At 40.7% G+C, this 27978-nt stretch overlaps 1 protein-coding gene across 2 annotated transcripts; it reads left to right on the top strand.

Annotated features, from left to right (window-relative positions):
* Positions 1-122: 122 nt before the first annotated feature.
* On the top strand, positions 123-27532 carry PTPN11 (protein tyrosine phosphatase, non-receptor type 11). Of its 2 annotated transcripts, none has more exons than XM_014962765.1 (16): positions 123-310; positions 4778-4900; positions 6152-6346; positions 7475-7667; positions 8865-8981; positions 9485-9598; positions 13396-13492; positions 14100-14179; positions 14304-14462; positions 16617-16748; positions 17634-17788; positions 18040-18107; positions 18720-18871; positions 22572-22684; positions 22939-23035; positions 24003-27532. In XM_014962765.1, the coding sequence occupies exons 1-15, from the start codon at positions 297-299 to the stop codon at positions 23006-23008; spliced, it is 1782 nt and encodes a 593-aa protein (XP_014818251.1). In that variant the 5' UTR covers positions 123-296; the 3' UTR covers positions 23009-23035; positions 24003-27532. The 2 variants fall into 2 exon arrangements, with proteins under 2 accessions (XP_014818251.1, XP_014818245.1); XM_014962759.1 differs by having other exon boundaries at positions 22939-23039.
* The last annotated feature ends 446 nt before the right edge of the window (positions 27533-27978 follow it).

Below are 27978 nucleotides of genomic sequence, written 5' to 3'. Positions count from 1 at the left end.
TACTCCCATGGCCGGTACCACCGGGACCCGCTGGAGCGGACCGAGCCCCCGGGGGCCGCTCCCTTCTGAGGCGGGGGCGGGGCGGCGTCGCCGGCCGATGACGTAAAGGCGGGTGACGTAGGGCGGGCCGCGCCGCGCTCCGTGCGCCTCCGGGGCCTGAGGCGGCCGTTGTTCACGCTCCCCTCGGGGCGCCCGTAGGCCGCGGCCCGCGCCGGGGGGGCTCCCCCTCCATGTGAGAAGCGGCCGTCGAGGGGGGCGGCCGGGCGCACCGCCACCCGCCGGCTCCACGGGAGAAAATGACATCGCGGAGGTGAGGCGGGAGCTGAGCGGCGCCGAGCCCGGCGGGGGAGGGAAGGGGACGGGCGGGCAGGGGGGCTGCCTCCCCCCCCACTGGGAGCGCAGGGCCCGGGTTCTCAGCGCCCGCTCCTGCGGGGCCGCTGGGCCGCGCCGCCGCCCCGTGGGTGGCCTGGCCCTGCAGGGCCTCCCGCGCCCCACGGCTGCTCCGGGCCCCTCTCCCCGCCCGTTCCCGGGGCGGGATATCCCTCCTCCCGCCGTCGTTGGGTTGCGGGTCGAGTCGAGGCCTGGCTCGCTCCGCTCCACGCTTTCCCCGGTGGGGCCCGGCGCGGGGGGGGCGCCTTCCCTGGAGCGTGTGGGGCGAGGGGGCCGGTTGGCTTCGGGGTCCGCCGACCCCCGTGCAGCGGCCTGAGCTGCCGGAGGAACGTTGGCTTCGTGGTGGGGTGTTCAGGCGGGTTCTCCCCGCCCCCGCGGGTGCGTTGGAAGCGGAGCTGAGATGGGGTTTATCGGTGTGGCAGCCAGCTCGGTTCTCGGGCCAGAATCCGAGGCCGGGGAGGGCCGTGTTGCCATCGGGAGCCCAGCTCTAGTGACGTTACTGGGACTAAAACGTGGGCCAACTCTAAAAGGAGTGTTAGTAAGCCGGCCTGAGGTGGGCTCTCACTTTATTGGCAGCATTTGGTCTTAATTTCAAAACCTTAGGGCGTTGCAATATCGGGACGGTAAAGAGTTGAATCTGTTTCTTTGTTGTAGCTTCTCACTGTTGTTAATGTGTCTTGGTGTTTGTCTACTTTTAACAGTCCCTTTTCGGCTATGAGTTAAGGTAAATGTTAGACTTAAAATGAATTATTGTCATAAAGAGGAAAAAAGATATTTCTATTCTTATCTAACATACCTTTTCTGAAATTTAATACATCTCTTTGAGTAATATCTATTAAAGTATAACTTCTTCAGCGTTGGGTTGTCCTCTTTCTTCGACTGCCAGATGGGCTGGTTTTCAGTCCGTTTGTGGTCGAATTTGGATTCGGGGTCTTCTGAAGTGTGTGGAGGATCTCTAGCATATGTTGGATTTTCTGACTGTCCCTACTCACGCATCAGAACAAGTGCACAATCTACCTTTCCCAAATGCTTGCAGAATTCCTCGTTGACAGGAGTAATCTTATTCTGCTCAGAACTTTAAATTGTAACTTGTGAGGGAGACTGAAAAAAGATGAGAAATACAAACTGATGAGCCTATAAATAGAGGTAATTAAACTACCAGTCACCACCTCCCTGACTGCTCTGGTTGTGACAGCTGAGACTCCGAACTGATTGAATCTCTCCTGCTCTTGAAAAGGTGATTAGAAAAGCCCAATCATGGCATGGAAAAATGTATTGATTTTTTTCTTTCCTCTCTTCAATTTGGTAAGAGAGAAACAGGCTGGCAATGTATGACACAGACCCTGCTGATCTGGGCTATGCTACCAAAAAAACCAAGCCAGAGATAATTGTAGCAAGGCTGTATTTTCTACTATGTATTAGTTTTAAACAAAAGGTTCCTGCTTAGCTGATATTCTCTTAGTTTTTTAATTGAGACCTCTGCTATTTCACTGGTTACTTTTCAGCCAACATTTTCATCTTACTGTTAAACTAATAAGGGGCTTGGAATGGTATGCTGGGTACCCCCCAAATCTGAATTGCTGGAAGGATTGTTCCAAGCATAGTGAGGACAGCTAGTTTAATTAGAGCGTGGGTTTATGTGTGCGTGTGTTACTTTCTTGCCTGTATTTATTGGCTGTGATGTCCTTTGCTTGGGATAGCCTCTGCACCTGCTCGTAATAGAGGTTGAAGAAGGAAAGTAGAAAAAAAAAAGAGTCTAAAATGCATTCCATCCCTATAAAAGGAAGCGTAAGAGAAAGTTCTCTATAGGGTTTATGTTACTGGTCTGCGGTCCCCTTTGCTCTCTCCTCCGGTTTTGGAAGGGATGCAGGCAGTGAGGTTCAAAAGCACACATGTGATGGCAGTACTTCAAATGATGCGATCCCGATCACCGGTCCGGAACCATTTAACAGAGATCACTAACACCCCCATTTTTCTATTTGGGGTGGCTGACAAATGCATCTTCCTACTCAAAGCCAAAAATACAGAGATGAGAGAGCAGGAGTACAAGTTACCACTAGGAAAAAAAAGTTACATAAAGTGCAATAAACTCCCATCGGTTTTCCAGATGCAGGTTTTCTTTTGCTACACTTACTTACTTTTTGCCATCTTCAGTAGGAGTGCATGCATATGTGGGGGTGAAATCTTTATTTCTAGACCATCTACCATTTTTTTAAATTTGTTTTTTGAGCACAAAGTATTTGTAGTCCCTTCTGTTCATTAAATTATTATGTTTCTGTAATTTTACATCTTTTTAACAACTAGTGTACAGTTACTTCCAGAAGCATTAGGGTTTAGGGTAAGATACAGAAGATATTATATTAATTAAAGTTTATGGAATGTCATGCCACCATATAATAATTCTGCAGGGCTGATTCCAATAATTTCTGCCTTGTGTGTTTATACATTTTTTGCACGTAGACTCAAAAACTTGCAAAGATGTCTTTTGAATTCAATGCGTATTTAAAAGGCTTATAAACTGTTCAAAATGTTGCTGCGCTTTTTTTTCCTGTTTTCTCCTAATAGAAGTAAAATTGTGGAGGTGGAAGTGTGGTAAATATCTTCCCAGCTTCTGCAGCCTGACCTGTCATATTCTGAAATATTTAATGTTCCGTTCACCTCAGGTACCGATGCTTGTGCAGTTTGTTTTGTGAGACTCATCAAAACAGAACTTCTAATTACCTTTGAGTGGTCATTAGATAAATGTAGCATTATTTATTAATTCATTCCCATTTGCTGTAAGAAATTGGAAGTATTTTTTAATGTATTTTTTTTTATGACCCATGCTGCATAACTTTTATTTACTTCTGAAATGGATTTGGTAAATAAGTAATCCTGACTTCCATCTGAATGACTTGCTTGAGGTTTGGATATTCTAGAATTTCTGAAACTGCAGAATGATTCTGTGAGAATTTGTGCCTGAAGAGAATGGGCTGGATAAGGCCTTGGTAGGAATATTGTCAGTTTTTCAGGATAGAAGGAATTGCTGAAACAATTAAAATAATAACTCTAAATTTAGACATGCACTCACATATTTTGCTGGTTTAGCAATTTAGCATGAAATGCTGACTCTATCAGGAATGATCAGAAGTGCTATTCAATTTTATTATTTTTTTTTTTAGATGTAGCACTCATCTGTAATGAGATTGGTTGCGGAGTCTTTTGCCTGAATGTTTTGCTTTACTCTGGAGAAACTAAGAACTTGGTGTACAAGGAGGAGTAGCCCGTGTTCTTTCTGCAGATATGGATGTGCATTTTCACTTGTGCCTTGTGTAGTGTCTGATTTATGGGAATTCTGAAAAATAAAAGAGATCATTTAATTGCTAAATACAAATCTGACAAAGCCACTAAGACAGTTCTTAATTGCTGTGTCCCCATCTCTGTCCCTGGGCTGTGTGGTGGTTTGTGTTTGATGTGAAGTTTGTCTTCTAAAATTGTGCCTTGTTAAAAACTCCTTTTATGCAGAACACAGAGATGCAGTTTAGTGCTGCAAGAGCGCAATAAACCCCCTCAATGATACATAAGAGAAAATGCAGATGTGTGAACTGAAGGGCTAAGAATAAGTCTCTTCAAAGTTGATGCCATAGGTGGGGACACCGAGCTTCTTTGATATAGCCCATATACAGCTCTCCTTTGGCAGGGCACTATATTAGTCATTCCAAAGGCTGTTTGTGGGTGGTGAAGATCAATAAGAGATTCCTCAGTGTTTGTATTTAAGCGGGATATATCCGGAGCAGAGGAATTGCCAGGGTAGTTGGAGGACAGAGCGCTCCTCTCGTGTCTGGCAGCGCTCAGCACCACCACCTCTTGAGGAAGGTGGAAGAAGACCGGGCAACAGAATAGCTTGTCCCCAAGTTCCTTCCTGACCCCTTTCAGCTGGTGGTCAGCCTGTGCCTGAAAGCATGAGGTTTTGTTAAATTTTTAACCTTTAAAATGTTGTCAAGTGTCACTTTGGATGTTTTATTTTTAAGCGTTGTTCCTCTTTGTCTTCTGGTTTCTTTGTGTGTCGTGTCTTCCTGGAGTAAGGAAAATGGCTTGTGGTCTCTGCTCACGTTGTATGTCTTGTCTTTGATATCATTTTAATCCAAGCAGTCAGTATATTTGGGTATAGCTCTTTCACTTGCAAAGCATCTATTACCAATATATAAAATTGCAGTGCAATATGAAGCAAAAAAATTTGTACTTTCTGCTAAGATAGAAATTCTTATTCATTTAGGAACAAGATTCAGTACCTCCTGGTTTTGAAGCTGTTGGATTGTTTTGTTTAGCCTTGTCATGTAAGTTAACTCTGAAAACCAAAAGATCTTCTTGTTAATCATTAACACTTTTTATTTTTAACCTCTTATAGATGGTTTCATCCAAATATTACTGGGGTGGAGGCAGAAAACCTACTGTTAACGAGAGGAGTGGATGGCAGTTTTTTGGCACGGCCCAGCAAAAGTAACCCAGGAGACTTCACACTCTCTGTCAGGTAAGTTTTTAAATGTGTGGGGTTTTTTTTCTCCCCAAATTGGTCTTCATCTGATGCTGTTGTGTGGGGAAAGAGTTGTAAATGACCTGCTTGTAAGAGATGGAAGAAGGCACGGATCACTTTTTAGTCTGTTTGCTTTTTTCCTATTCTTTTTCTCCTGTTTTCCCATATGAGATTCTTAAATAATTTTACCCAACTTGGGGAAACTATAGGTTGGAGAGTAGTGAATTCTGAGATGAGATTCTTAAATAATTTTACCCAACTTGAGGAAACTAAGTTGGAGAATAGTGAATTCTGATTCTGCAGAGAGACAGAAAAGCCAAGAGGAAGCAGAAGTTTCATTATAGCATTACTTTGTGCCCTTTAAAACTCTATTTGATAACCATGTGAAAGTTGCAGAGATGATCTGAATTACTGATCAAGCCCGTGCAAGGGAATGCTATCCAGACTCTCTTCTTACAGGAAAAGTCAGCAAGTTTTTAAGTGCAACTGTGGTGCTATTTTAGCTTCCAAAATAGGCCTTTTGTACCACTTGTCCCCTGACCCTGTCCAAAATAGGCCTTTTGTACCACTTGTCCCAAACCCTGTGTGCAGTGGTAGGGATGGGGAAAAGGACGGCAAGAGGAAGTAGATAAAGGAAAAAGGAAAAGTGGGGTTGGTGATAAGATGAATGCTGCTTGGATACCTTTGAGATAATGGCCTTGTTGAACAGAAGGGGACTCTTTGGTAGAGCTGTTCTTCATTAATGCTAGAGACTGTGGGAGCAAATAGTTTACAGCAGGCAAAGGCAACTGTTTACTGAAGAGGAGATCTTAGCAATTAGTGTGAAATTCTAGGGAAAGGAGCAAAGAAGCTCTGATGGGTGTTTTGTCATCGCTCAGTTCTTTTCACCCCTCCAGCCTTTGTGCTTGTGTGTATAATTCCTGGGGTTTGAGGGATCTCCATCTTCTGTTGGAGATTGTGAGGCCACAGAGCTTAAGACTGGCTTTAAGGATCCCTTTGTGACAGAATTAAGGTTGCTTTTTTATCCTATTCTTCCTGACTGTTGAACAGCCACTTCTTGCAAGCCACTGAAATGTGGCTGAAGCACACTTTAGAGGTGCACTGTCCTAGCTATTCTGCAATATTCTAGTTGTAAAGTGATGCAAATATAAGTATGGATTTCTCCAGCAGAACGCTAAATAGAAAAGTGATTGATTGGAAATCAGCTGATTTGTGTGGGGTTTTTTTTTCCTGTGTTTCAACTATTAGACGAACTGGAGCTGTCACCCACATCAAGATCCAGAACACAGGAGACTACTACGACCTCTATGGAGGAGAGAAGTTTGCCACGTTGGCTGAGTTGGTCCAGTATTATATGGAACATCATGGACAGCTGAAGGAAAAGAACGGAGATGTTATAGAGCTGAAATACCCACTGAACTGTGCTGATCCTACATCGGAAAGGTCAGAAATAGTGGTAAAAACCTCTGTGTCCATGCACTTCTTAATAAATGCATGTGTTTGTCCTTACTAATGCTTCCATTTGATGGAAGGGTGGCCACTCTCTTGTACTAAAAGTGGTCCTGCTGATTTCAATGAGGTAACTTGCAAAGTAGACTAATAAACGTGATGAAAGGCAAGATAATCTAAGCCCCAGAACCTATTTTCTTCATCATTCTTTCTGGTGTGATACAATACTGAGAAAGAGGGCATAGTTCCTTTTATTTTTACTGGGAGAATGTTTTAATATAGAAGTTCTCCTAAAGCTTCCTGAAGCTGTTATTACTGCAGGGAATTCCCAGGTATGTTTCTGGGTGTAACTTTGTACAATTTTTCCAGTAGTGGGCATGTGTGTAAGAAAGTGAATGACACGCAAGTCCTCAAATTGCTCAAACTCATATTTTTAGGAGTATGGCTAATAAGGAGAATTTGAGACATCATGTGTATGTCAGAAATAAAGTAGTATCTACTGGCTCTAGAGGTTTCTTTTTTTAAGTGAAAAAACAAAGAAAAATATTAAAACCAGTTCTCTCACTCCTCAGAATGGCTTGCATTTAACAGTAGTGGGGAGGATTACTGCCTTTTTGGCTGTGTTTCTTGAAGTGAGATTGATGTGATTATCCTGTCCAGTTCCTAATGTGATGGAAGGGTAAAGTCTCAAAGATGCAAAGTTTGCGCTGGTTTATTGGGAAAGTGCATCTTTGTGAAGGAATTAAAAAAAGAATAAATGCCTTGACTGAGGAAAGGGTTGCAGCGTAAGCTTGTGTTTATTGGACACCGGGGAATCCATTTGGACTGTTGTAAAGGATCCAAATCAAAGCTTAATTTGAGGCTTGCGTGAAATGCAAATGTCAGTGCTTGTGGAAGTGCTTGCTTTGAAGTGTTTCTGTAATCACTCATGTGTGTGTTACAAGCACACTTCAAGGCTTATTTTGTTTTTTTTTTTATAATCTGTGAGGCTTTCTCTGGACCTGGACACTGTTTTCAGCGTACACAAGTGTTTTACTTGATTATAAATATTTAGAACAAGCGGATTCAGCCATGGCTGGAATGACCAGTAGGGTACCTTTTTGTATCTTACTTTATTTAAAGGTGGTTTCATGGGCATCTCTCTGGAAGAGAAGCTGAAAAACTATTAACAGAAAAAGGAAAACATGGAAGCTTTCTTGTGCGTGAGAGTCAAAGCCACCCTGGGGACTTTGTTCTTTCTGTCCGGACAGGAGATGATAAAGGAGAAAGTAATGATGGGAAATCTAAAGTGACACATGTCATGATTCACTGCCAGGTATGATGAAGCACGAGCTTCTTTAACAGGGCTACTTCCACGGGCAGTGGGTTTATTCTGACAGAAGGGCCCTCTTACACTTCACTGTAGAGAGCTGAATACGTTTCCTCTTTCCCTGTGGTACTGTATGTGCTATATATCATCTGTTTGATTGAATTGACTAATTTGATAGCATCAAAATTCTATTAGTGTGGTGTTGTTTTTTTTTGACTGCTTGCCTGACTAAATCATGTCATACTATACTATGCTGTCAAGTACCTTCTAATAGATTTGCTTTTGATGGCATCAGAAGGCTGCCTCAAATCCTCTGCTGATGGAGCCTTTCATGTTCATGAATCTTCTTAAGTGAGTTGTAGTCTCCTGGATAAATTACATAAAAAGAGAGTAATTGGACAAATAGAGATCCATCCGAGTGTATCTGTTTCTCCTGCCATTTTATAAAATTGCACCTGATAAATGATCAACATTCTGTGCAAATGTTGAGTATTGAATCCAAGGAAAAGCTTTAAATCTAAAGCTTGAATTTACTATAAGGTAGTTCTTCACTGAAGTACTATTAAATTGTAGTCTTTTGATATTTTCATATATGTCCATGGGTTGCTATTTTAAATAAATAAATCGGTTATCCTAAAAGACAGCGCAAGATCTTAATTGTTTAAAAACAAGCAAAATGGAATAACAGAAAGAGTTTGGAGATAGAATTGACCTACCAAGACTGTAAAACCTAAATTACCAGATTATTTTTTTGAGAAAACCTCTTTGATTTGCTGTTAACTACTAGCATTTATGACATTGGGGAAAATAACTTAGTACTGCTTCCTTAAAGTAGGGATGGTGGTGGTCAATACCAGCCTTTCAGGACCCAATGATTCTCTTTTAGGAGCTTGAATTGATTTCCAAGGCTGTCTCCTGGATTCTAATCGTGTAGCTCAGCGTGATTGAGCTGGCTGAATATCAGTTCAGAAGGAGTCAGCTCTCCTAAAAAGGCAGATAAAATTATTTTCAATTAGATGACAAAAAGGGTGATGTCCTACATAGTGTGTTTCTTTTTATTACGGTTCTACCATCCCTTGACAGAAGGATTTTACTAGATTTTTCTACTTATGGTTTCAAAGATAATATGTTGCATAGTGTAAAGATGATATTAGACTTCATAATTTCAAATGCCTTTATTTTAATGAGCATCTGTCTTTCAAGGATCTAAAATACGATGTTGGTGGAGGGGAGAAGTTTGACTCTCTGACAGATCTAGTGGAACATTACAAGAAGAACCCTATGGTAGAAACTTTGGGCACAGTATTGCAACTCAAGCAGGTGAGTGAATGGAGAAGATGCCACTAAGCTTTGTTACCTTAAGCATGTATTTTTCGAAGTGCAGACTCTTCCATGCCTTCTGTGACAGATTATTTTTATTTTTTTTCCTTTCCTTATGCAAAACTGTAGAATTAAACTTAATGAAACTGACTGAAGCCAATCATTTAAATGGGAACAATGTTTTACATGTCTGTGAAGGATAGTCTCTGATGCAGTGCAGAACTTCTTTTGGTTTCATCATGGTCTGTAGGCATTTTAGGACTAACCCAGAAATGAGACAACTTTATGTACTGAAAAACAGCATGAGACTTTATCTAAAAGCAGTTGTTCCCTGCCCTCACTGCCCTTCATTGTTTGAATTGTAAAGTTTTGAAGTCCAAATAGATGCCTGCATCCTAGAATTGCTTATATGAAGTATACTTGGTGTAGGGAATTTGTGTTTTAACTGTCTTCTCACAGTTGTCATTTGTTATACCTTTGTTTAATGTTTGTCTCTTTCTTAGCCTCTGAATACTACCCGTATTAATGCTGCAGAGATCGAAAGCAGAGTGCGAGAGCTAAGCAAGCTAGCAGAGACTACAGATAAAGTCAAGCAGGGCTTCTGGGAAGAATTTGAGGTACTTCATTGCATTCCAAGTGTTATGGTATTAAATCTCTACACTACTAAAAAGTTAGGTTTGCTACTGCCTTCCTGACTTTTCCTCATCTGCCCCTCCATCACTTCAAATCCTTGTTCTTGCTCCCATCTCCTGTGTCAGGTACAGCATGGGTTAAAATTTTACCAATTCCACTGTTGTGTCTGCTAGTAAAATGATTGAAATATTTGCTTTTTTTCCTGATTCTGAGAGCTAATGATTCATTCAGTACCGAGCCCAGTCTCTCCTGAATATCCCCCCCTTCATGAGGCAGCCTTACGTACAACTGTATCTGGCCCACCAGGACAATTAATCAGATTAATTCCTGTGTTCCTTTTCTTCATGTGGACAGGAAGGGTTCTGTAGGTTGGATTAACCTTTCTGGAGGCAAAGGACTAACTCTTAGCCTACGATAATTACTTCTGGTGACCTGAGTGCTAGTACAGTAGTGGGATCTGATGCAGTTGGGATGTGTCAGATGTATTGTGCATACGAAGGGGATTGCACCGTGCTTTCTGTTGCGTGTCAGTGCAGAGGATGTTTTGGTTTGGATACCATTGCTTTAAGGAAACTTCAGTGGGATTTCTCAGTCAATAAGTGCTCTTGCCCTTGAGTTTGTGGCTTTTTGATAGCTGTTTTAGGAGATCTTAAAACTATTGTGAAGTAGTGGCATAGCAAGCTCTATGATGATGCAACATTGATTATCTGTACTCCTTGGACTCCTGGAGATTTATTTTTGTTCTGTTTGGGTGTTTTGTTTCTTCCTGCAGCCAAAATTCCATTTCCCTCCCAGAAAGCAGCATTGCCTTTCCTTCTGTCATATCTGCACACCTCTTGTGTGTGTAACAGAACTGTGCTGGCCCAGCTCTCCCCTTCTTTGAAGCATTAATGATTTGAGGGAGCTACTTATGTTTGAAAGCAAATACAGCCAAAACTCTTTAATTTTTCAAGCAGGGCAAATGAAGTATAAGTGTTAACTAACACATTCCAAAATACTTGAGTCTAGCCTGGGCCCTAACCCTTCTCTGACAACTGGAGGCACTTACAGCTGTGTGCAAGTGATGGTCATAGCCAAAACTTTAAAATTAGTGTCTTAAATATAATGGACTGGTTTATACCATATACACACACACAACTATGGTTGAGTTTGGACTTCCACCAGCAGATGGCAACAGGAAACTGGAAAGTCCTGATCTTTGACAGAGGCTGATTCTGGCAGTGTAATGCTATTTTGAGAAACTTCTTGAATACCGATGGATTTGCAAAGCGACACTTCTTGAAGAAACTCTTTTTTTTTTTTTTTTTTAATCAGAAATATTAATTAGCTGAATATAGTGTCCAGTCTGTTTTGAGGTTATTGTCAGGAGAAGAAAAATAAATCCATTAAAAGCAAAAGACGCTTATCAAAGGGGTAACATGTTTCACTAACAAATGTGGATGGAATATATGGAGGTGGGGTCATGACAGTGGGGAAATCATAATATGAGGATTTCTTCTCTCTCTTCCTTTGTGCCTGGTGCAGGGAGGGCAGTTTGATCCAGGGCTGCTGAATGGTCAGAATCCTACCTGGAGGAGGCAGAAAGCCAGCAGAGGCTGCTCTGGCCATTGCTGAGGACCTGGGGCTGTGTTTTACCCCGTCACTAGAGTGGTGGATCTCCTGGGGAGCAATTCTCATCTATGGCTTGTGATCCTCGCCAGGAGGTGAACTGGCCTCAACCTTTGAGTTGCTTCTCTCGCAGAGTTCAACACTTGAACTTCAATATGGGGCCTGAAGGGTCAGGAAGATTAGCCACACCTGGTCTAATGGCTGAAACTTGCATATGGGAATTAACTGCTTTTTTACAAAGACTGATGAGTGCTGTGCTTTATCATATCATGATACAGTCATGTATATCGTGCCTGTGGTTTGGCCTGAACATGCATTTGCAAGTTAGCCAAGCTCAGGGTGTCTGTTGGCTTCCCTGTAGGCTCTAAACATACCTTACTGTTGTTCAGAAGGGCATAAAAGGGAAAAAAAATGTGCCCTGTTGGCTTACCCTTCTTGTAACTGGTGCTGGTTTACTAGAAGGTATGTGAATTAGTGGTTGGATTCTTTTTTTCTTGAAGTGTGGTGCATTTAGGAATGGATTGTTGATATGTCAAAATATGACTGAACTGTTACTTGATGCCAATGGCTTCTTTTCTGACCTCTGGTCTCTTGAATAAATTTGTCTTGTAATGGGTTTATCAGTTGGTCCTTTAGAAGCAAGGTGTTTTCCTGTCTTGTGACTTTCCTGAAGAAGGGTATTTGTGAGCAAGGCAGAAGTCTTAACAGAAGTAAATGTAAGAAATGGAAATGTTTTACCTGTGAGACTTTCCACTTCTCTTTCCCCTTCACTGCTGTTAGTGAGGTCAGCACAATCCTTATTTTTCCCCCCCCGCTGTTTTTGGAAATGAAGTAATCTAATAGCAGTTTTATTGTGGTGCTTTTTCATTCACCTCAGGTAAGCTGTAGCTGTCAGCCTTGGTGGCAGGAGGTAAGGGAGGAAACTCCAGGTTGTCCATGGATCTCTGCCTGTGCTGTTTATGGTTTGGCAGGCCAGATGGTAGTTATAAATTACTTGTCTTCAGGCATATTTAAGAATGTACCTCTTGTCCCGTGGACCACTAGACAGAATTGTTGACAGTCCTTGTAATGTTTTTGCTTCTGAAAAATGGCTATTTGAGCTTAACACTTGGATGTTGCAGTGAAATTGACTGACTGTGTTTCAGATTTATTGTTGAATTGTGTACATCTCTTAATGGGCTTGTTAGAAGTCACTGCTGCTCGTGGATCTTTCCTCAGGGATGCTCAAAGCAATAATAATTAACTGTACGAAGTGAAGATTTGTTTGAAGCTGTGGTTTCCACACACTTAATGTTTCCTCTTTTTATTTTTGTAGCCTGCCAGCAAAGTTAAACTTTCCGTTCTTTTGCTGGAGGCAGAGAACTGAAGGCCTCCAGATATCCAGTATCCTCGGTATCCAGTACAGCTTGGGTAGAGAAGCACTGGATCACAAAGTGCCTTACTCCTTTGGGGGCTGGCAGTGGTTTGGATGCATTAGTTCCTAATCTTTATGGCTACTAAAGCCAATTCATTGGAAATTTTTTAACTTCTTACCTGCCTCATTCAGCAAAAAGAACTGTGATAGTATTCCTTCCTAACTTTTATGTTTGGTGAGAAAGACCTAGTGATAAATATGTTTATTTGGTCTTGCTCTGTAGGTTGCTGTTTGTGTTGTTTGGTTTATTTATCGTGCCTTTTAACACGGCCAGATTTCCACAAACAAAAATTTGTTGTGGTCCTTTGTCACCAGTTACATTTTCTTTGCACAGTGTTTCACAGCTAAAAGCTTTAAGCAATCTGCTTGCTCAGAGCAAAATCATGAGCACTTGCTGGTTATAGTTTGTGGTTTAAAGAAGCTTTGAATTCATAGGTGTTTATAATTATTGGATGGAAAATAGCTTGCCTTGTCACTCCCATGTTTCTTCTACACCTTGGAAGCAATGCTGTTCTAATTCTGAATGGAGAAATCCAGTACCCCCCTCTCTCTCTCTGTTTCTTCTACACCTTGGAAGCAATGCTGTCCTAAGTCTGAATGGAGAAATCCAGTATCCCCCTCTCTCTATCTTTGACTATCTGGCATTATAATCAATTATCATCATTTTTGTGAGACAGGATCTCTGTAATGATGGTGAAACAGTACATGCTTTATTTGTGCTATTACCATTTAAAATTTATTTGTGCTGTTTTCATTTAGACTTTACAGCAGCAAGAATGCAAACTTCTCTATAGTCGTAAAGAAGGTCAGCGTCAGGAAAACAAAAACAAAAATAGATACAAAAACATTTTACCCTGTAAGTATTGATTTCTTTCATTACAAAGTAAGCCTGCTTCTTTTCTATGCTTTATTTTCTTAGCTCGTAAATGCAGGGTTAATTAACCGTCACTGTGCTTTCTTTTCTTTAGTGATAATTTCCCCTCTCATGTTGTCACTATTAGTCCGTGCAATTTCCAATTTGTGTTCAAACACTTGTACTTTGTAGATACCAATATTTTGATTCCCAAATACTGTTTCTTATCTTTGGCTTTCATTTAAAGGCGTCACATCTCTAAATGGTTATTTAGCAAACTGGAATGCTTCGATTTAAGAGGATTAATTTGTGATACGAGACTGCATGATGCAAATCCAGTGGCCGTTTGCCTTAAGTGCTTGAACGTCCACGTACTCATGAGTTATTGGGGGGCATGAGCACTTCTTTTGATCAGGCTTGCTATGAATTGGCCACTTGTTTTAAGAAATGGCAAAAGAGGAAAGGTTGAGTATTCTAGCTGCTAATTTACTGATAACTTACTAGCTTTTGGTAGCAGTAAAAAATGTACCTGTCTGTGGGATGTTTAAAAATAGCTGTGTGTTCACAACTGTAGGATGCAAGCACTTAACACGCATATATTTTCTTCCAGTTGATCATACCAGAGTTGTTCTACATGATGGTGATCCAAACGAACCTGTTTCAGACTATATCAATGCTAATATTATTATGGTAAGTAAACTCCTACCTACAGGAGTCTTTTTGGAATGTCTACTCTTTAATGTGCTCATCTAAAGCCAAGTCAGTCTTGTTACCGTTTGTCACCACTTGTTAAATTGTTTTTTTTTTTCTCCAGCCTGAGTTTGAAACGAAGTGCAACAACTCGAAGCCAAAAAAAAGCTACATTGCTACTCAAGGGTGCCTACAGAATACCGTGAATGATTTTTGGAGGATGGTATTCCAGGAGAATTCTCGAGTTATTGTTATGACAACAAAAGAAGTAGAAAGAGGAAAGGTAAAAACAGGCTCTCAAACTGGCCTTAGGAAAGATCATGACATTTGAATGCAAGTAAGGGCTAACAAGAATTGGTTATATTGATTTATTTGCTGGAATCTGGTGTCTCACCACTGCCTTTGGAGACCAGGAAGGTGCTGAGCATCTTTTTTTATTGGTGCCTGTGGGAGTTGAGGGTACACTCCTATCATATCATCAGACCTCCCTTTTTTAAGGGTTGACTGATTAATTTTTAGCTACTGAATGTGAATCTATGTATTTTAAAATTATTCAGGGAGTGAGGCACTGGAATGTGAGATGTAGCCAAACAGGCATTCTGCTTGCTTGAAGGGATAAACTGCCTGTTCCTGTAACAAAACTATTGCCATTTATTTTAGCTTTCCAAGCTTGTATAGACTTTACTAGAAAAGCAGAATTGTGGGACTTCATTAATATAAGAATGAATTTAGATGATATTGCTTCTTACCTAAAAACTACAGTGTAATGTGAAAGTTACTGCCCCAGACTCACCTCATTCAAGTCACATTCACTAGACACTACTAGAACGCTGTTCTCTCTCCTGGCTTTACCTTCTGTGCTTGAATTTGATAACATCCTTACTCTGTGCTGAGCTAGTGATTACATCTGAAACTGTACCTGGTTAGGAATCACTCAACCAGCTGTGATTTAATGCTTTTATTCTTAAAGTCAGGTCCTTTGTCCTGTTCTGCATGAGCACAGCTGCTCGTTCAGCCTCAGGAATCCGCAAGCCCCTTGTGAACTGCTCTGGCAGTATTTAATGCTCTGAAAGTGGAATTTTTTCCTGCAGTGGTGCATCCCAAGAACCTGTGTTTCACTTTTTAAGTGCAGAGATCTTGTCTGATGCGCTGTCTTCTGGCAAATCTGAGGCTATAACTCTGTTCCTGGGTTTGAATGAAATGTAGCAGGAAAGAATAGAAAATAGTTGAATATTGATATTCTGGCAAAAGTCACATTCAGCTTCCTGTATATAATGTAATTTTATCTTTGGAATGTGTTGCTTTTGATCTTTTTTCTGTTTAGTAAACAGTTTCTGGTTTTTTTTCCATTTCTCTGCTTTTTCCATGTACCACTGTCCACTTTTTCCAACAATTTGGTGATCTGTTTCTGGGTAGAAAGTTGTTAGCTTGTTAGAAGAGTGTCACTTTTGGAAAAAAAAATTGAATTTAAAGTATTGCTAATGTTTTTTCTCTGGGTGACTGATAATTGCAGGGGTTCCTCACCACTGCCACAAAAAAAGACACTGTGTGTACCCTCAATTTCTCATTTGATACTGTGCAGACTTGTATTACATTCACAAGCTAACAGGAGATGCTTTTTCCTGAGCTTTTAGAGGAACCAAATGAAAGTAGTAATAGGTGAAACCCACTTTTCAGTGGATGGAATATATCCCTGGCCAAAGAAAATCTCAAAAGAGAAGCAGCCTACCAAAAGCTCTAAATTTTAAAACCCACAGACACAGGAGGCTTTGCTCCCCTGCCACAGGGAGTAATTCTGTGTTGCTTTGGTGATTGAACTCAAGAGCTATGTTAGCCCTTTCTGCTCGAAGTGATGAAAACACAGCCATCCAAGTTTCATTTCTGCAAAAAAAAATATGGCTTATACCTTTGACTTGTATTTATTTTACAGGCTGTTGGGTTTTGACTGTAGAATAGCTGTAAGGCTGGAGCATTCCACTGGAAATTCTCAGTATTTCAAAACCCGTAGTTGGGTTGGAGAGAGAGAAGTAACAATATTTTAGTCTGTGTTTTGAAACTATTGAGACAAAGCAGGTACTAAGGTGATCATGAAAGCCGCTAGAAGGAGAGATTTCCTGTACCTATTTGTCTGAAATCATCTGCTGTTTGTCACAGGGAAGAGAAACTTCCTTCTAAAATGTACTTTACCTCTTTACCTTGTCAGCCAACTGTCCAGTTGGCAGAGGTAATTGTCCTCTGTGATCTCTGTATCCTCTGTTCAGAAATGAAAGCTTCAGAAATGTGTTTGTAAACCACTTTATGAACCAGCCTCCTTCTTACTGATTACTGGTTTTTTGACTGTTCAGAAATGAAAGCTTCAGAAATGTGTTTGTAAACCACTTTATGAACCAGCCTCCTTACTGATTACTGTTTTTTTTTTTTTTTTGTAATCTTGCAGAGTAAGTGTGTCAAGTACTGGCCTGATGAATATTCCCTAAAGGAGTACGGTGTTATGCGCGTTAGGAATGTGAAGGAGAGTGCAGCACACGATTACACGCTACGAGAACTTAAACTTTCTAAAGTTGGGCAAGTAAGTATGTTAGCAACCCTGTCCTTTTCATTTAGGTTGCAGATCACGAAAAAAAAAATTGCAAAAATAGACTGCTGCTTTGGAATCAATAAAAGCACTAAGAGATTAATATATTGAGCCCTGTCTCTTTCTTTGAAGCTCCAGGTTTAGTTCCATACATCTTTCTCTTTGTCCTTGGGATAATTGAAGATTCTTATACCTAAGCACTTTTTGGCAGAAGATGCATTGCTGCAGAGCTTTGAGGAAATTCGGAAAGAGAGACAATACTTTTAAATAATCACACTTAAGTCTAACCAGGCATTTGCTCCCTTTCATGGAGAGGGTTGTGTGTGGGTCCGAGTACATTGAAAGTACACTTAAGGGAAACAATAAAAAAGATGAGGACAGAAATGGTGAAATGGCATTGAAATAGCACTTCCTTGTTAAGGGCCAATTTGGATCAGGCTGCAGAAAGACTGTAAGAAGCAAATTAGCAGGATGTGTTAGATTGGTGTGTCCATGGGATGGAACTGAGTGGGAAGAAGTGCGTAAGGTAAGTGCCGCTGGGTATGAAGGATGAGTATGGCAGATGAAGGTCCCTTGCTGTTGGTCACCTTCAGACAGAACTTTGCCATGGCTTCTAAAGGTGAAGATGGAAACGTTGTTGGCAACAACTGCATGAGAAAGAGGGAGCTGAGGAAGCAGGTGGTGTGATTTGACTTGTCAGGCCAGGAAGAACTCTTGCTTGTTCCCTCCTTTGAGGGTTATGGTGCTGTGGATACTGAGAAGCAGGTTGGATATGCCACCTTCTAATCTGACTCAAATTTGGCACATAAATGCTTTTAGTTGGGTTTTGATCTAAGGGTGTTTTTTTTTTTTTTTCACATGATGACATCTTCCTTCCAGGGGAACACAGAGAGAACAGTCTGGCAATATCACTTCAGAACTTGGCCTGATCATGGAGTCCCGAGTGACCCTGGTGGTGTTCTTGACTTCCTAGAGGAGGTGCACCATAAGCAGGAGAGCATTTCTGATGCAGGACCAGTTGTGGTCCACTGCAGGTATGGTGGTGCACTGCACCTCTCCTACTACTTGCTCCCTAGACCTGTGGAGTTCATTAGTCATTAGTTCTTTTATGACTTCTGTCTCTTCCATGTTGTGTTGATTAAGTCTCTAGTTACTTTTGGCTGTGTGGCTTGGTTTGACTCTGGCTGTAATTTGGAAGTCTGATGTTAAACTCGGACTTGTGTTTCGGTGTCTGCTCAAAAAGAGCAAAACACTTAACTTTTTTTTTCCCCTTCTCTTTTTACAGTGCTGGGATTGGGCGAACAGGAACCTTCATTGTGATTGATATTCTTATTGACATAATCCGAGAAAAAGGTAGGTCCCCCCCTTTTATTTTCCTGTGGGACATTGACAGATACATCACAGTGAAACAACAGGAGCGTTTGTAGAATAGAGGGATTCTAGTGATGCTACAAAGCAGGTGTGTGTGTTTGGCATAGAAGGGACTTGCTTATTCTTCTTGACTTAGCTGGAATCTAAGTGCTAAAATGCTGCTTTCAGCTGAGGATTAGTCAGGAGTCTGATTAGATTTTTTTTATTATTTTTATAATTTATTTTTCTTTTAAAATCATTCATGAGCATGTGGCTGTCAATGTACTCACACTGAATTTGAGTAACTTGTTTTTGGAGAACAGTGTTGTATTCATGTATAAACTGCCATAAACACTAACCAACATGTATGTTGAGCTGTGTTGCATTTAAAGTTTTCTTGGAACAGTATGAAATGATGCAGTTTGCTCCCCCAGGACAGCTTTCCACATCATCCTCAGTTCTACAGATCTGTGTGTTAGTTGTCAAGGTCAAATCCTCTGTGTTAAATGTTAGTACTTTTGCTTATTGCAAAATCATCATGGAAGAAGAGACTAATCTCTCCTCCAAAGATAAAGTTTATTTTACTGTTCTTAATGTTCTGATGATTCCTCCTAGGTGTGGACTGTGATATTGATGTCCCAAAGACCATTCAGATGGTGAGATCGCAACGGTCAGGGATGGTTCAGACAGAAGCACAGTACAGATTTATTTACATGGCAGTACAGCACTACATTGAAACGCTACAGCGCAGAATTGAAGAGGAGCAGGTATATTTGTCCTAAATATAAACTGTTACATAGGAACATGTTATCATTTGAACAGGGAGCAGAGGTGCTTGCTTGCTGCTGCTTGTTACTTTTGGAGGCTGGGTCTGTAACCGGAACATGTTATCATTTGAACAGGGAGCAGACGTGCTTGTTTGCTGTTGCCTGTTACTTTTGGAGGCATGACTGCTGGCTGTATAACCAACACCTTGTGATAAGGCTGGGTCTGTAACCTCTTCTTAACCCTGTTCAGAGAAGTTAGCCTGTATTTCAATTCATGAAGCTTAAGAATGACTTAAACTGTGAGGTGGAATTTGAAAACTAATATAAGAACAGTGTGTTTGGCCACTGGCAGCCTGAGAGACTTCCCGGTATGATTGCAACTAGTGCTGGTTTACTTTCCATGAAAATGCTTGTGTGTATGGGACCCTGTCCTCCCTCTCCCCCAGTCCCTGCACCCCAGATCTCAATTTCTGACTGAAAGATTAAGGGATGAGTGTGGTGATACTGCACTATCTGACAACAAGCAGTTAAAGCAGTGATTTGGTGTGGTAAGACAGGAAAAGTTTTGGAACATGCGGTGACAACCAGAAGACTTCACCTCACTCTTCCTGTTTAAGTACTTTATGGCACTCAAATTCCACAGTCTTTTACAGAAGTTACCTGGTTTTGTAATAAAATACTTGCTGTTTCTTTTGTTCTCTGCCCTAACGTGTGGTCACCTGGGATTTTTATCTTTTTGTTTCGGAATTTCAGTATCTTTCCTTCTGCAGCTGGCTTGCTGCTTGGAAGAAGATAAACCCCCCCAAGTGATGGGGCAGATGTGTGGAGCTGCACGGTTAGCAGAGTGCCAGGTGTAATCTCTGTTCAGAGACAGAGCGTGCCAACTCGGGCTTGGCACTCGTGTCTGGCTTCTGGCTGCTTTGGAATGTGGCAGAGCTTATTTTATATTTGCCTACATGATGTAGATGCTCTGTTCAGCAGAGAGCAGAGAGGCTTTATTCCTCTCCCCAGGACAGCTGTTGTGTGCTCTGATGGTGATTAGACACAAAGTGAAGAACAAGAAATCCCTCAGGTGGACTTTTTTTTTTTTTTTCCCCTGGCTTTGTTGTCTCACTTTGCCTTAGAGCTGCATCGTATCTCTGCGTGTGTAATTATGCAAGCGTCGTATCCTCAGCTTTTTGAATATGGTCTTTTTTTGCTGCTGCCGTTTACAAAGTAGATCTGTAACTCTCTCTTGATGGTTGTAATGGGATTTGAATAGTATTTTGATATTGAGTGGAGCAGTGTGGTCTCATAGCGATGAGGCTTGGTTGTATTTCACCCTCTATTCTGTTACTAGCTCAGAAGGCCCAGGCGTAAAAGTTTAAGAAACTGGAAATAAAACATTGCTTTACTTCAGGAGGTCTTGACCTATAACTAGGGTTGGTGGCAGCTACAGGAATAAAACAATATAGAACTTCTCAGACAAGAGCAAAGCTTTGTGGTGACTATAGGAACTAATGTCCTGAAAAAAACATGGCGAATTGGGATGCAAAATGTGTTTTGATAGAGTAGAAAAACAAATTGGCCGAGTAGTAGAATACTGTGCAGAATGCTTGAATTTCACCCCAGTAAGTTTTGGAATGAAACGCTGTGTTTCATTCAACAAAAGAAACCAAACAAAAACCACCACCACCCAAAACCAGTACCCTGAAAACTTTAAAGTGAGGCTTTAATTTCTCTCTAGGTTTCAGTGTATGCGTGTGCTGTGAATGTTTATCTTGAAAAAGGGGAAAAAAACAGAATGCTTGAATTTCACCCCAGTAAGTTTGGGACTGAAACGCTGTGTTTTGAGAAACTTTAACTTCTGGAATGTTCTTCTCTACACTTGCTTTAACTACAGTTGCAAAGGTGAAAGTTGGGGGAAAAAACAGGTGAAGTCAATTAGAGCACCTTTGTAGGAAACATGAGGTCATGATCCTTTACAAGCTGGATGAACACAAGCTTTCTTTTCTGTTAAATCAGGTAGTCACATCAGCTGGCCCGTTGTCATGCAGGACTTGCAACCAGCTGGTCTGAAGAAGTGGATATATGAATATCTGCATCCATTGATGTAGATAGGCCTCCTTTTTGTTTCTCTTCAGGAAAAAATTTCCCTGCTCTGCTGGCATTCCCTCTTGCATTACAATGCCGAGAGCCTCAATTTTGTGTTAAATATTGCCTGTCTTCTTACAAGTGTAGAAGAAAAGCAAAGTTAATTTGTTTTAGTTGTTGTTTGTTGTTTTTTTTTTTCCCTGTGAAAATGTGTATATTCTCTTACACCTAGGAAACAAGTAGTTCTTGCCACAGTTCTGTTATTCTGAATTAGAAAGGATAATTACAGTGAATTAAGTGGAAGGAAAAGAAGCCAGATATCTACTTTTGGTTTGTTTTATCTGTTTCAGTCAGCCTAAGTAATAGAACTGACTGAATCTTTTAAAATGGCTTTTACTGTACAGTACATCTGTCACTTGAAATGCCATTCATCACGTAGTTTGGGGTGGGAGGTGGAAATCAAGCCCTAGTTTTGGGCTTCAAAACTATTATCTGAAGGTGAGGGGTCTGTAGCCATAACCCTGTAGAATGCAGCAGAGTTTGAACCTTTGCGTTTAGTTTAGATCTTATTATTTAGCATTAACCTTCCAGGTAATTGATCTGGACTGGTGGTCTCCTTGAAAGGGGTTTGTCAGGACTAAGAAGGAGGCTGAAAGGGGAGAAGTTCAGTAAGAGAACGGAACAAGTTGAGCAAGTTTAGAGCAAGTCTCAAAAGGCCATCTCGGAGAACTTGGATCTGCATTGCTATAGTGAGTGTTCTTAATGGAAAACCAGCAAGCCAGAACTCCCCAGAGGCTCTGACTCCCTCTGTTGTCAGATTGATTTGGGCCAGTTATTTAGTACTTGTTTGAGCATTTTAAAAAAAAAAAAAACAACAACAAACCAACCCACACCCAGAAACAAACAAAAGAAACCAAACAAAACCCACCACCACCCAAAACCAGTACCCGAAAACTTTAAAGTGAGGCTTTAGTTTCTCTCTAGGTTTCAGTGTATGGGTGTGCTGTGAATGTTTATCTTGAAAAGGGGAAAAAAACCATCTCCCCTTTCTTTCCTAGTGTAGCCTTGCTTGCTGGAGCCTTCAGTCTCTTTAGATGAATGCCAGCACAATTGGCTACAGCTTGTAACATATGCTGCAGAACACAAATAACAGCTTGGGTTCTTTTTATATCAAACCTAATGGGCTAAGATGTTGTTTTATTAGAGATCTTGCAAACAACGTTGTTACTCATTTGGCCACATCTCCAAGCTGGAAATAAGGTCAGTGGGAAGCCCACTGGCTGGTACTGTCTATTAAAGAATGAAGTGTGGTTTCTTCTGCCAAGTAAGATGAAGATTGCGTATGAGTGCTGGTTCATAAGGTCAGTATGTTCTGGAGATGGTGGTGGAAAGAGGAATATTGAAAAGTGAGGCTTTTCAGGTGGTGTAACAAATAGCTAAAGCCAGCTTTTAGGTCCTGTCCATGTTGTGTGTGTTATCTACAGAATTGAGCTCTCTTCTGTTCGTAGACAAGCCTTTCTTCTAAAAACATACATGGCTAGTTATATGTGTAATTTCTGCACTACTTCATTGATTGCTTTCTATTAGTAATTCAAAACCTGGCTTTTTCTTGTGTTTTGCTTCACAGAAGAGTAAGAGAAAAGGTCACGAATACACAAACATTAAATATTCTTTATCGGACCAGACAAGTGGGGATCAGAGCCCACTTCCACCCTGTACCCCAACCCCAACGTGTCCAGAGTAAGTTTGCTTCTGTTATTAGTGTTTTGAACTAGTCTTCAGGGACCTCATGAGAAGTTTGCTTCTGTTATTAGTGTTTTGAACTAATCTTCAGGGATCTCATGAGTTATCACAGAACCTGCCCTAGACTGTTGCCCTGTGCTTTGTCTTGAACCAAATTGAGAATAGAAATTGTCACTGAATGGCATTGGTGTGTACAAGTGCAGTTTTCTCAAAGTAGCTTATTTGGACTGTCAATATCTGTTTCATTTCAGAATGAGAGAAGATAGTGCTAGAGTATATGAAAATGTGGGGCTGATGCAACAGCAGAAAAGTTTCAGATGAGAAGATGTACAGAGACTTCATGCAAAGGCAGGTACGTGTGTTCAGGAGTTGGGTGTGCTTGTCCAGCCTGGAGTTGTGGGGTTAGGAGAAAACGTACACAAACCTGAATTGTGAGAAGAACTATAGGAAGGACTTTATAATGCCTAAAATGCTTGTAATCTGGCCCACTTGAAGTATTAAAATTCTAGAAGGTAATTTTGGTTGAATTGTGTCTGTGTCTACCCTTTCAAAATAAAGTGGAATATCAACTTGGTAGTTTGGCCCCTCTTCTCGTGCCCTGACCCACCAGTGACAGAAGTTGGAAATCTTTATAATTCAGGAGACTGAAACTGTGTGTGCTAGCAAAAGATGAGGAGCATCTAGAGTCTGAACTGCCCATGTCTTTTATGAGCAATCTTTGCTCCTGGTCGATCCTAAGGATTTGTGTGCATCCAAAGAGATTCAAAGAACAGTTAATCTCGTGCTCAGCCTCGTAAAAGATGGGATGAGCAACGTTACTGCTGTGCCTGTGTGCTGTGAGCAGTTGGGGTAGTATTTTTGTCATACTAGGGAAAACTACATCCTTGCTTTTGGTGGGAGAGAAATCTGTAGATACTTTTTGTTAAGTTTTAAATAATCTGTTAGGATTTGGTTCTTGAAATCAGACAACTGAATATATATATTATTGGTTGTTAGCTAATAACCAATATCTGATACTTCAGTTAATGGGCTGTGAATGGGCTTTGAATTTAAGGTGTCTTTAGTCATTAACTTCTTCTGGATTTTAATCTAAAGCCTTTGTCACTTTCCCCTCTGTGTTTTCAAAGACTTCAGAAATCCTATTTTTCTTTTTCCATTTGGTAGCTGTGTGTTTCATCCATTTGGTCCAGGGATCCTTCTCCAAGTCTATATACAATCTCAACATCCACTCCCAAAGTACCACACAGTTTATAAGCAAGGTTTGCCTTCTTTTTTGCCTAAATAATTTTTATTTTCTTCTCCCTTCCTTTCCCAGAAATGAATATGTTTTTAAAAAGGTCAAGAAAGAGACGGAAGAAGCTTCACATGAACGGTGAACTCTGAGGGCTTGGTACCTTTTTATTTACGGTTTTAATCCTTCAACAGTAGGCAAAACTTAAGACCATCTAAAGATTGTTTATATCTCTTCTCTCCGATACCTGATTTACAATTGCTCATTTTCCAAATAAAAGGAGATCGTTTCTACAATGTAGACAACTACTTTGTAGAGTCAGTTTTGAATCCAGCAATCTATTGGACTGTCATCCATTTGTTTTTTTAAATAGTATTTTTGTTTCACAGTATGGTTATTAGTTGGGTTTTTTCCTTATTTGAGCAGTTGTGGGATTTTATTGTTTTGGGGGGTGGGGTGGGGTGGTGGGAGAGCAATGATATGGATAAATCCGTTACACTAATGTCAAATACTGATGGGAACAATACTTGATTGTTTGTTTGAAAGCAGTGGATCACCAGCGTGAATAGAATCACCTACATGATAAAATTAGTCCTAATACATTTCAAGCTCAGACTGAGTTTCATAGGGGTGAGCAGTTATTGATATGAAGGTGCTTTTTGTGATAATTGATGGCTTTGATTATGACTTGGCTGAGTGGCTGGATGGGCTATTTTTGAGTAATTATGCAAGGTAGCCTTTACATCAAACAAAATTTCTTTCACGTGATCTCTACCCAAAATAGAAATTTACTGTATCTCTCGAAAGACACAGTGGCCCAGCGGTTTGTGAGGGCACTGTCTGTGTTAATTTGTCTGTGTGTGTCTGTTAAGCAAGAGGTTGAACTTGTAGACTTAAGGTATTTTTTAAAAAGTTGCATGATGACACCTTGCCAGCATATTTAAAACAGTGAAACAAGTGACCCACGGCGCAGGCTGTTACCTTGGGATAAGGTAACCCTTTCCCCCTCCTGCTGCAGAGGTGGAAGATGTTGAGCCTTCTGGATATTTTTTTTTAGTAAGGCCTTATGCTAGTGTAAGGGGCTGAATTAAAGTTGTGTGGGGGAAGCAGTGCATGGGAGCTAGCTAAAATTGCCTTAGTTGGGAAGGGCAGCATGGGCAGGAAGGCCAGCAGGCTTGTTCTGGTTCCTTCCATCGGGCAGGAGTTTATTACTGTTCTACCTGAAGTGCCTTTCAGAGCTGCATTGGATTTGCTGTCCCTGTTGGATTAAAAAAAAAACAATGAAATCACATCCATCTGAAACCACTTCTGATTATTGTCAATGAGACAAAGCCCTCTTATAGAGAGCCCAGAAGGAAGAACTGCTGTTAAGCTGCCGGTTAATTGGGTTTCTTCACTTTGTTTGCTCTGTCCCATTATCTGGACCAGAAGCTCCCCTTGAAGCCATTAGCAGCTGCGTGTGTGTGTTGATGGCAGAATTGGTCCCTGGCAGTCTCTTACCAACGTCTTTCCCCATGTTTCTGGGGAAGTTCTGGGACTTAAGCAGTTTTAAGGAATTATTGCCATTTTCATACAGCAGGTGCAGGTGGCGAACGCTGCGGTAAATGGCTGTATGCAAGGGTGCAGGGCCGGCAGAATTGCGTTATTGGCCTCACTAGTGAAATCATGCTAAAGCCTGGAATGTAATTAATGCAGCTTTGTGAAAGGTTAAGTGGGAGATTACATTACCTTTTCCTGAGAGTGCTTTGCAAAATCAAATATTTGAACACTTTGTTTGAACTGAATGAAGGTGCTTCTTTCATGTTTAGCAGAATTTTGTTACTTTGCCTATTGTCCTCTTTGTCTTTTGGGGCTTTGGGTTTGGTTTTCTTTTTTTTTTTTTGGAACTCCTGTCACCAGCATACCATAATACATGTTTTAGTGTCATAGCCTTATACTTTAGTCATAAATACTGGTGCCCTTCCTAGATCTAAAATCTCTCATCATGATGAGAGAGAAATCTGTTCATTTGGTAGTGAGATACCTCTTCGACATCGCCTGCTTCCTCTCCTGTCCCTATTTGCAGCTTCATCCTGCTGAACAGGGATCAGTTTTAAGTATTGGTATTTGTATAGAGCAATCGACAGCAATTAAGTACTTGTCTAAAGTTAGACAAATTCTACACTTCATACGTTCTAGCAAGGTGGAAATGCATGTTTGGGTTTGGAGCTATTCAGCACCAAACTGAAAAGTCAGGGGGAAAGTCAAGAGAAGCAAGAGAAGGATCCTAAATGAAGCTGAACTCTGTTATGAACTCAGTTAATGTCATGTGTCTTAAAAGATTGACCTGTCTAAGCAGCAATCAGTTCCATGGCCAACAAAGTTGCCTCTTTTGACCTCATTTTATCTGTTTAGAACCTGCCGCTGTAGGATTTCTTCTTTTTATTTTTTTTTCTTGGAACCAGGGAATTCTTACTGCAGAATGTGTATTAATCCTGGGGAGCATATGGTAGAAGAATGTCAATGAGGGGGGAACAGAATCTGAAAGATTGTGAATAAATACTTCTCTCTTCACTGGAGTGTTGGGCCCTGCTGAATACCAAAAGGGGAGACCTTGCAACATAAAATCTGCCTTTCACGCACCAGCAAGAGAGGGATGATTCCTCAAGTGTTTTTTAAAATTATTTTAAACAATGGCTGGGGTTTATGACAGACGAAGCAAGAAAGAGAAATGTCCTTTGGTTCAAGGGAGATAAATGAATGTGGGTTTCATGTATTGCTAGTGAGTTTTTAGAGAATAAATTTTAAGCATTGATTTGCAAGCTTTTGCTGCATCAATGGAATGGAAAAGGGATGCAGTTCTGAAGTGTTCTGTTGTAGAAGACTTTATACCACAAGGGAAACTTTAACCCAACTCCTAAGGCACAATAATTTATGCCAGCATGAATTTGCTGCAGACTTCATTTACTGAATGTTTTATAGCATACACTTTAATTTCAGCTAACTATTGTTAGGACTGATTGGTTCTCCTATTAATCCTGACCAAACTTTACTTTTTCCTCTTAAGATATGTGTTTGAAACACGATTAACTAGGATATGGCTAACAAAGTTATAAAACCTGTTTCCTTTTTTGTTGTAGGGATGGGAAAAATCACAGCTGGTACTAGGATGTGTTGTCAGGTTTTGATTTTCTACCCATAACTTCCTTATTTCAAATTCATTTTTAATTTCTCCCTTTTAAATAGTGAAACGTAATTAATAATTTCAAGCCTGTTTATTTATGACATTATTGTGATTTTTTTTTTTTATTACAGTACTAAAGACTAATGAAAAAGGATCCTCTTATTAGGTGGAGTAGACCTTGCATTTATTTTTTTTTTCCTGCAATGTATGAAGTATTGTACCAGAGTATTAAATGAAATGTAATATTTTATTGAAAAATCTCTATCCTTTAAAAGGAATACATTTAGGATGTCATCAATTTGATGTGAATCATGTAAATGTTGATAATGCGCTGTTTATTATACATCTAGTGTTTCAAAGGACTCACTTATTGCCTTTTGCCCACGTACATTCTGTAGACCATTTACAATTGTCAAAATGTGACATTAAAATAATAGTTCATGTATAGAAATATTGGTGGTTGTCCATTGTTTTCTGTGCTGGTATTTATGGGTCTTAGTTCAGCTGCTCTGCTAGCTGCATTGTGATTTTTATTGCTGCAAAGCTATATTATCAGAAATAAAAGCGTATCTGTAAACATCAGAACTTCAAAAAAAGGAGAAAAAAAAAAAGAAATGGAAAAAAAAAAAGAAATAAAAATCATTTTCTTAAGATGATTTGTCAGTTACTCTGTTCTCCAGCTTGCAGACAGAAAAGGTGCTGGTGTGTGGGCACTGATCTTCAAGCAGAGATGACAGTGTTGGCGAGTTGAGCCCCCTGCGGGCTGAGATGCTGTTGGAGGGAGCCTTCCCCAGAGCCAGTGGAGCAAAACTCTTAATATGATGTATGTGAGCTTTTTTGGGTGTGTTCCTACTGTCCCCTGCCAGCGAGCTGCTCTGGGGGAGGTTCTTGGGGCTG

Source organism: Calidris pugnax, unplaced genomic scaffold, assembly GCF_001431845.1.
Source record: "Calidris pugnax isolate Ruff unplaced genomic scaffold, ASM143184v1 scaffold32, whole genome shotgun sequence".
Classification (NCBI taxonomy): Eukaryota; Metazoa; Chordata; class Aves; order Charadriiformes; family Scolopacidae; genus Calidris; species Calidris pugnax.
This window is presented reverse-complemented; position numbering and strand designations above follow the sequence as displayed.

Excerpts from the sequence above, each read along its gene's own strand:
- PTPN11 (XM_014962765.1), top strand. Across the intron at positions 4,901-6,151 it reads GACTTCACACTCTCTGTCAG|ACGAACTGGAGCTGTCACCC; the intron begins GTAAGTTTTTAA and ends TTCAACTATTAG. Across the intron at positions 16,749-17,633 it reads AACTTTCTAAAGTTGGGCAA|GGGAACACAGAGAGAACAGT; the intron begins GTAAGTATGTTA and ends TCTTCCTTCCAG.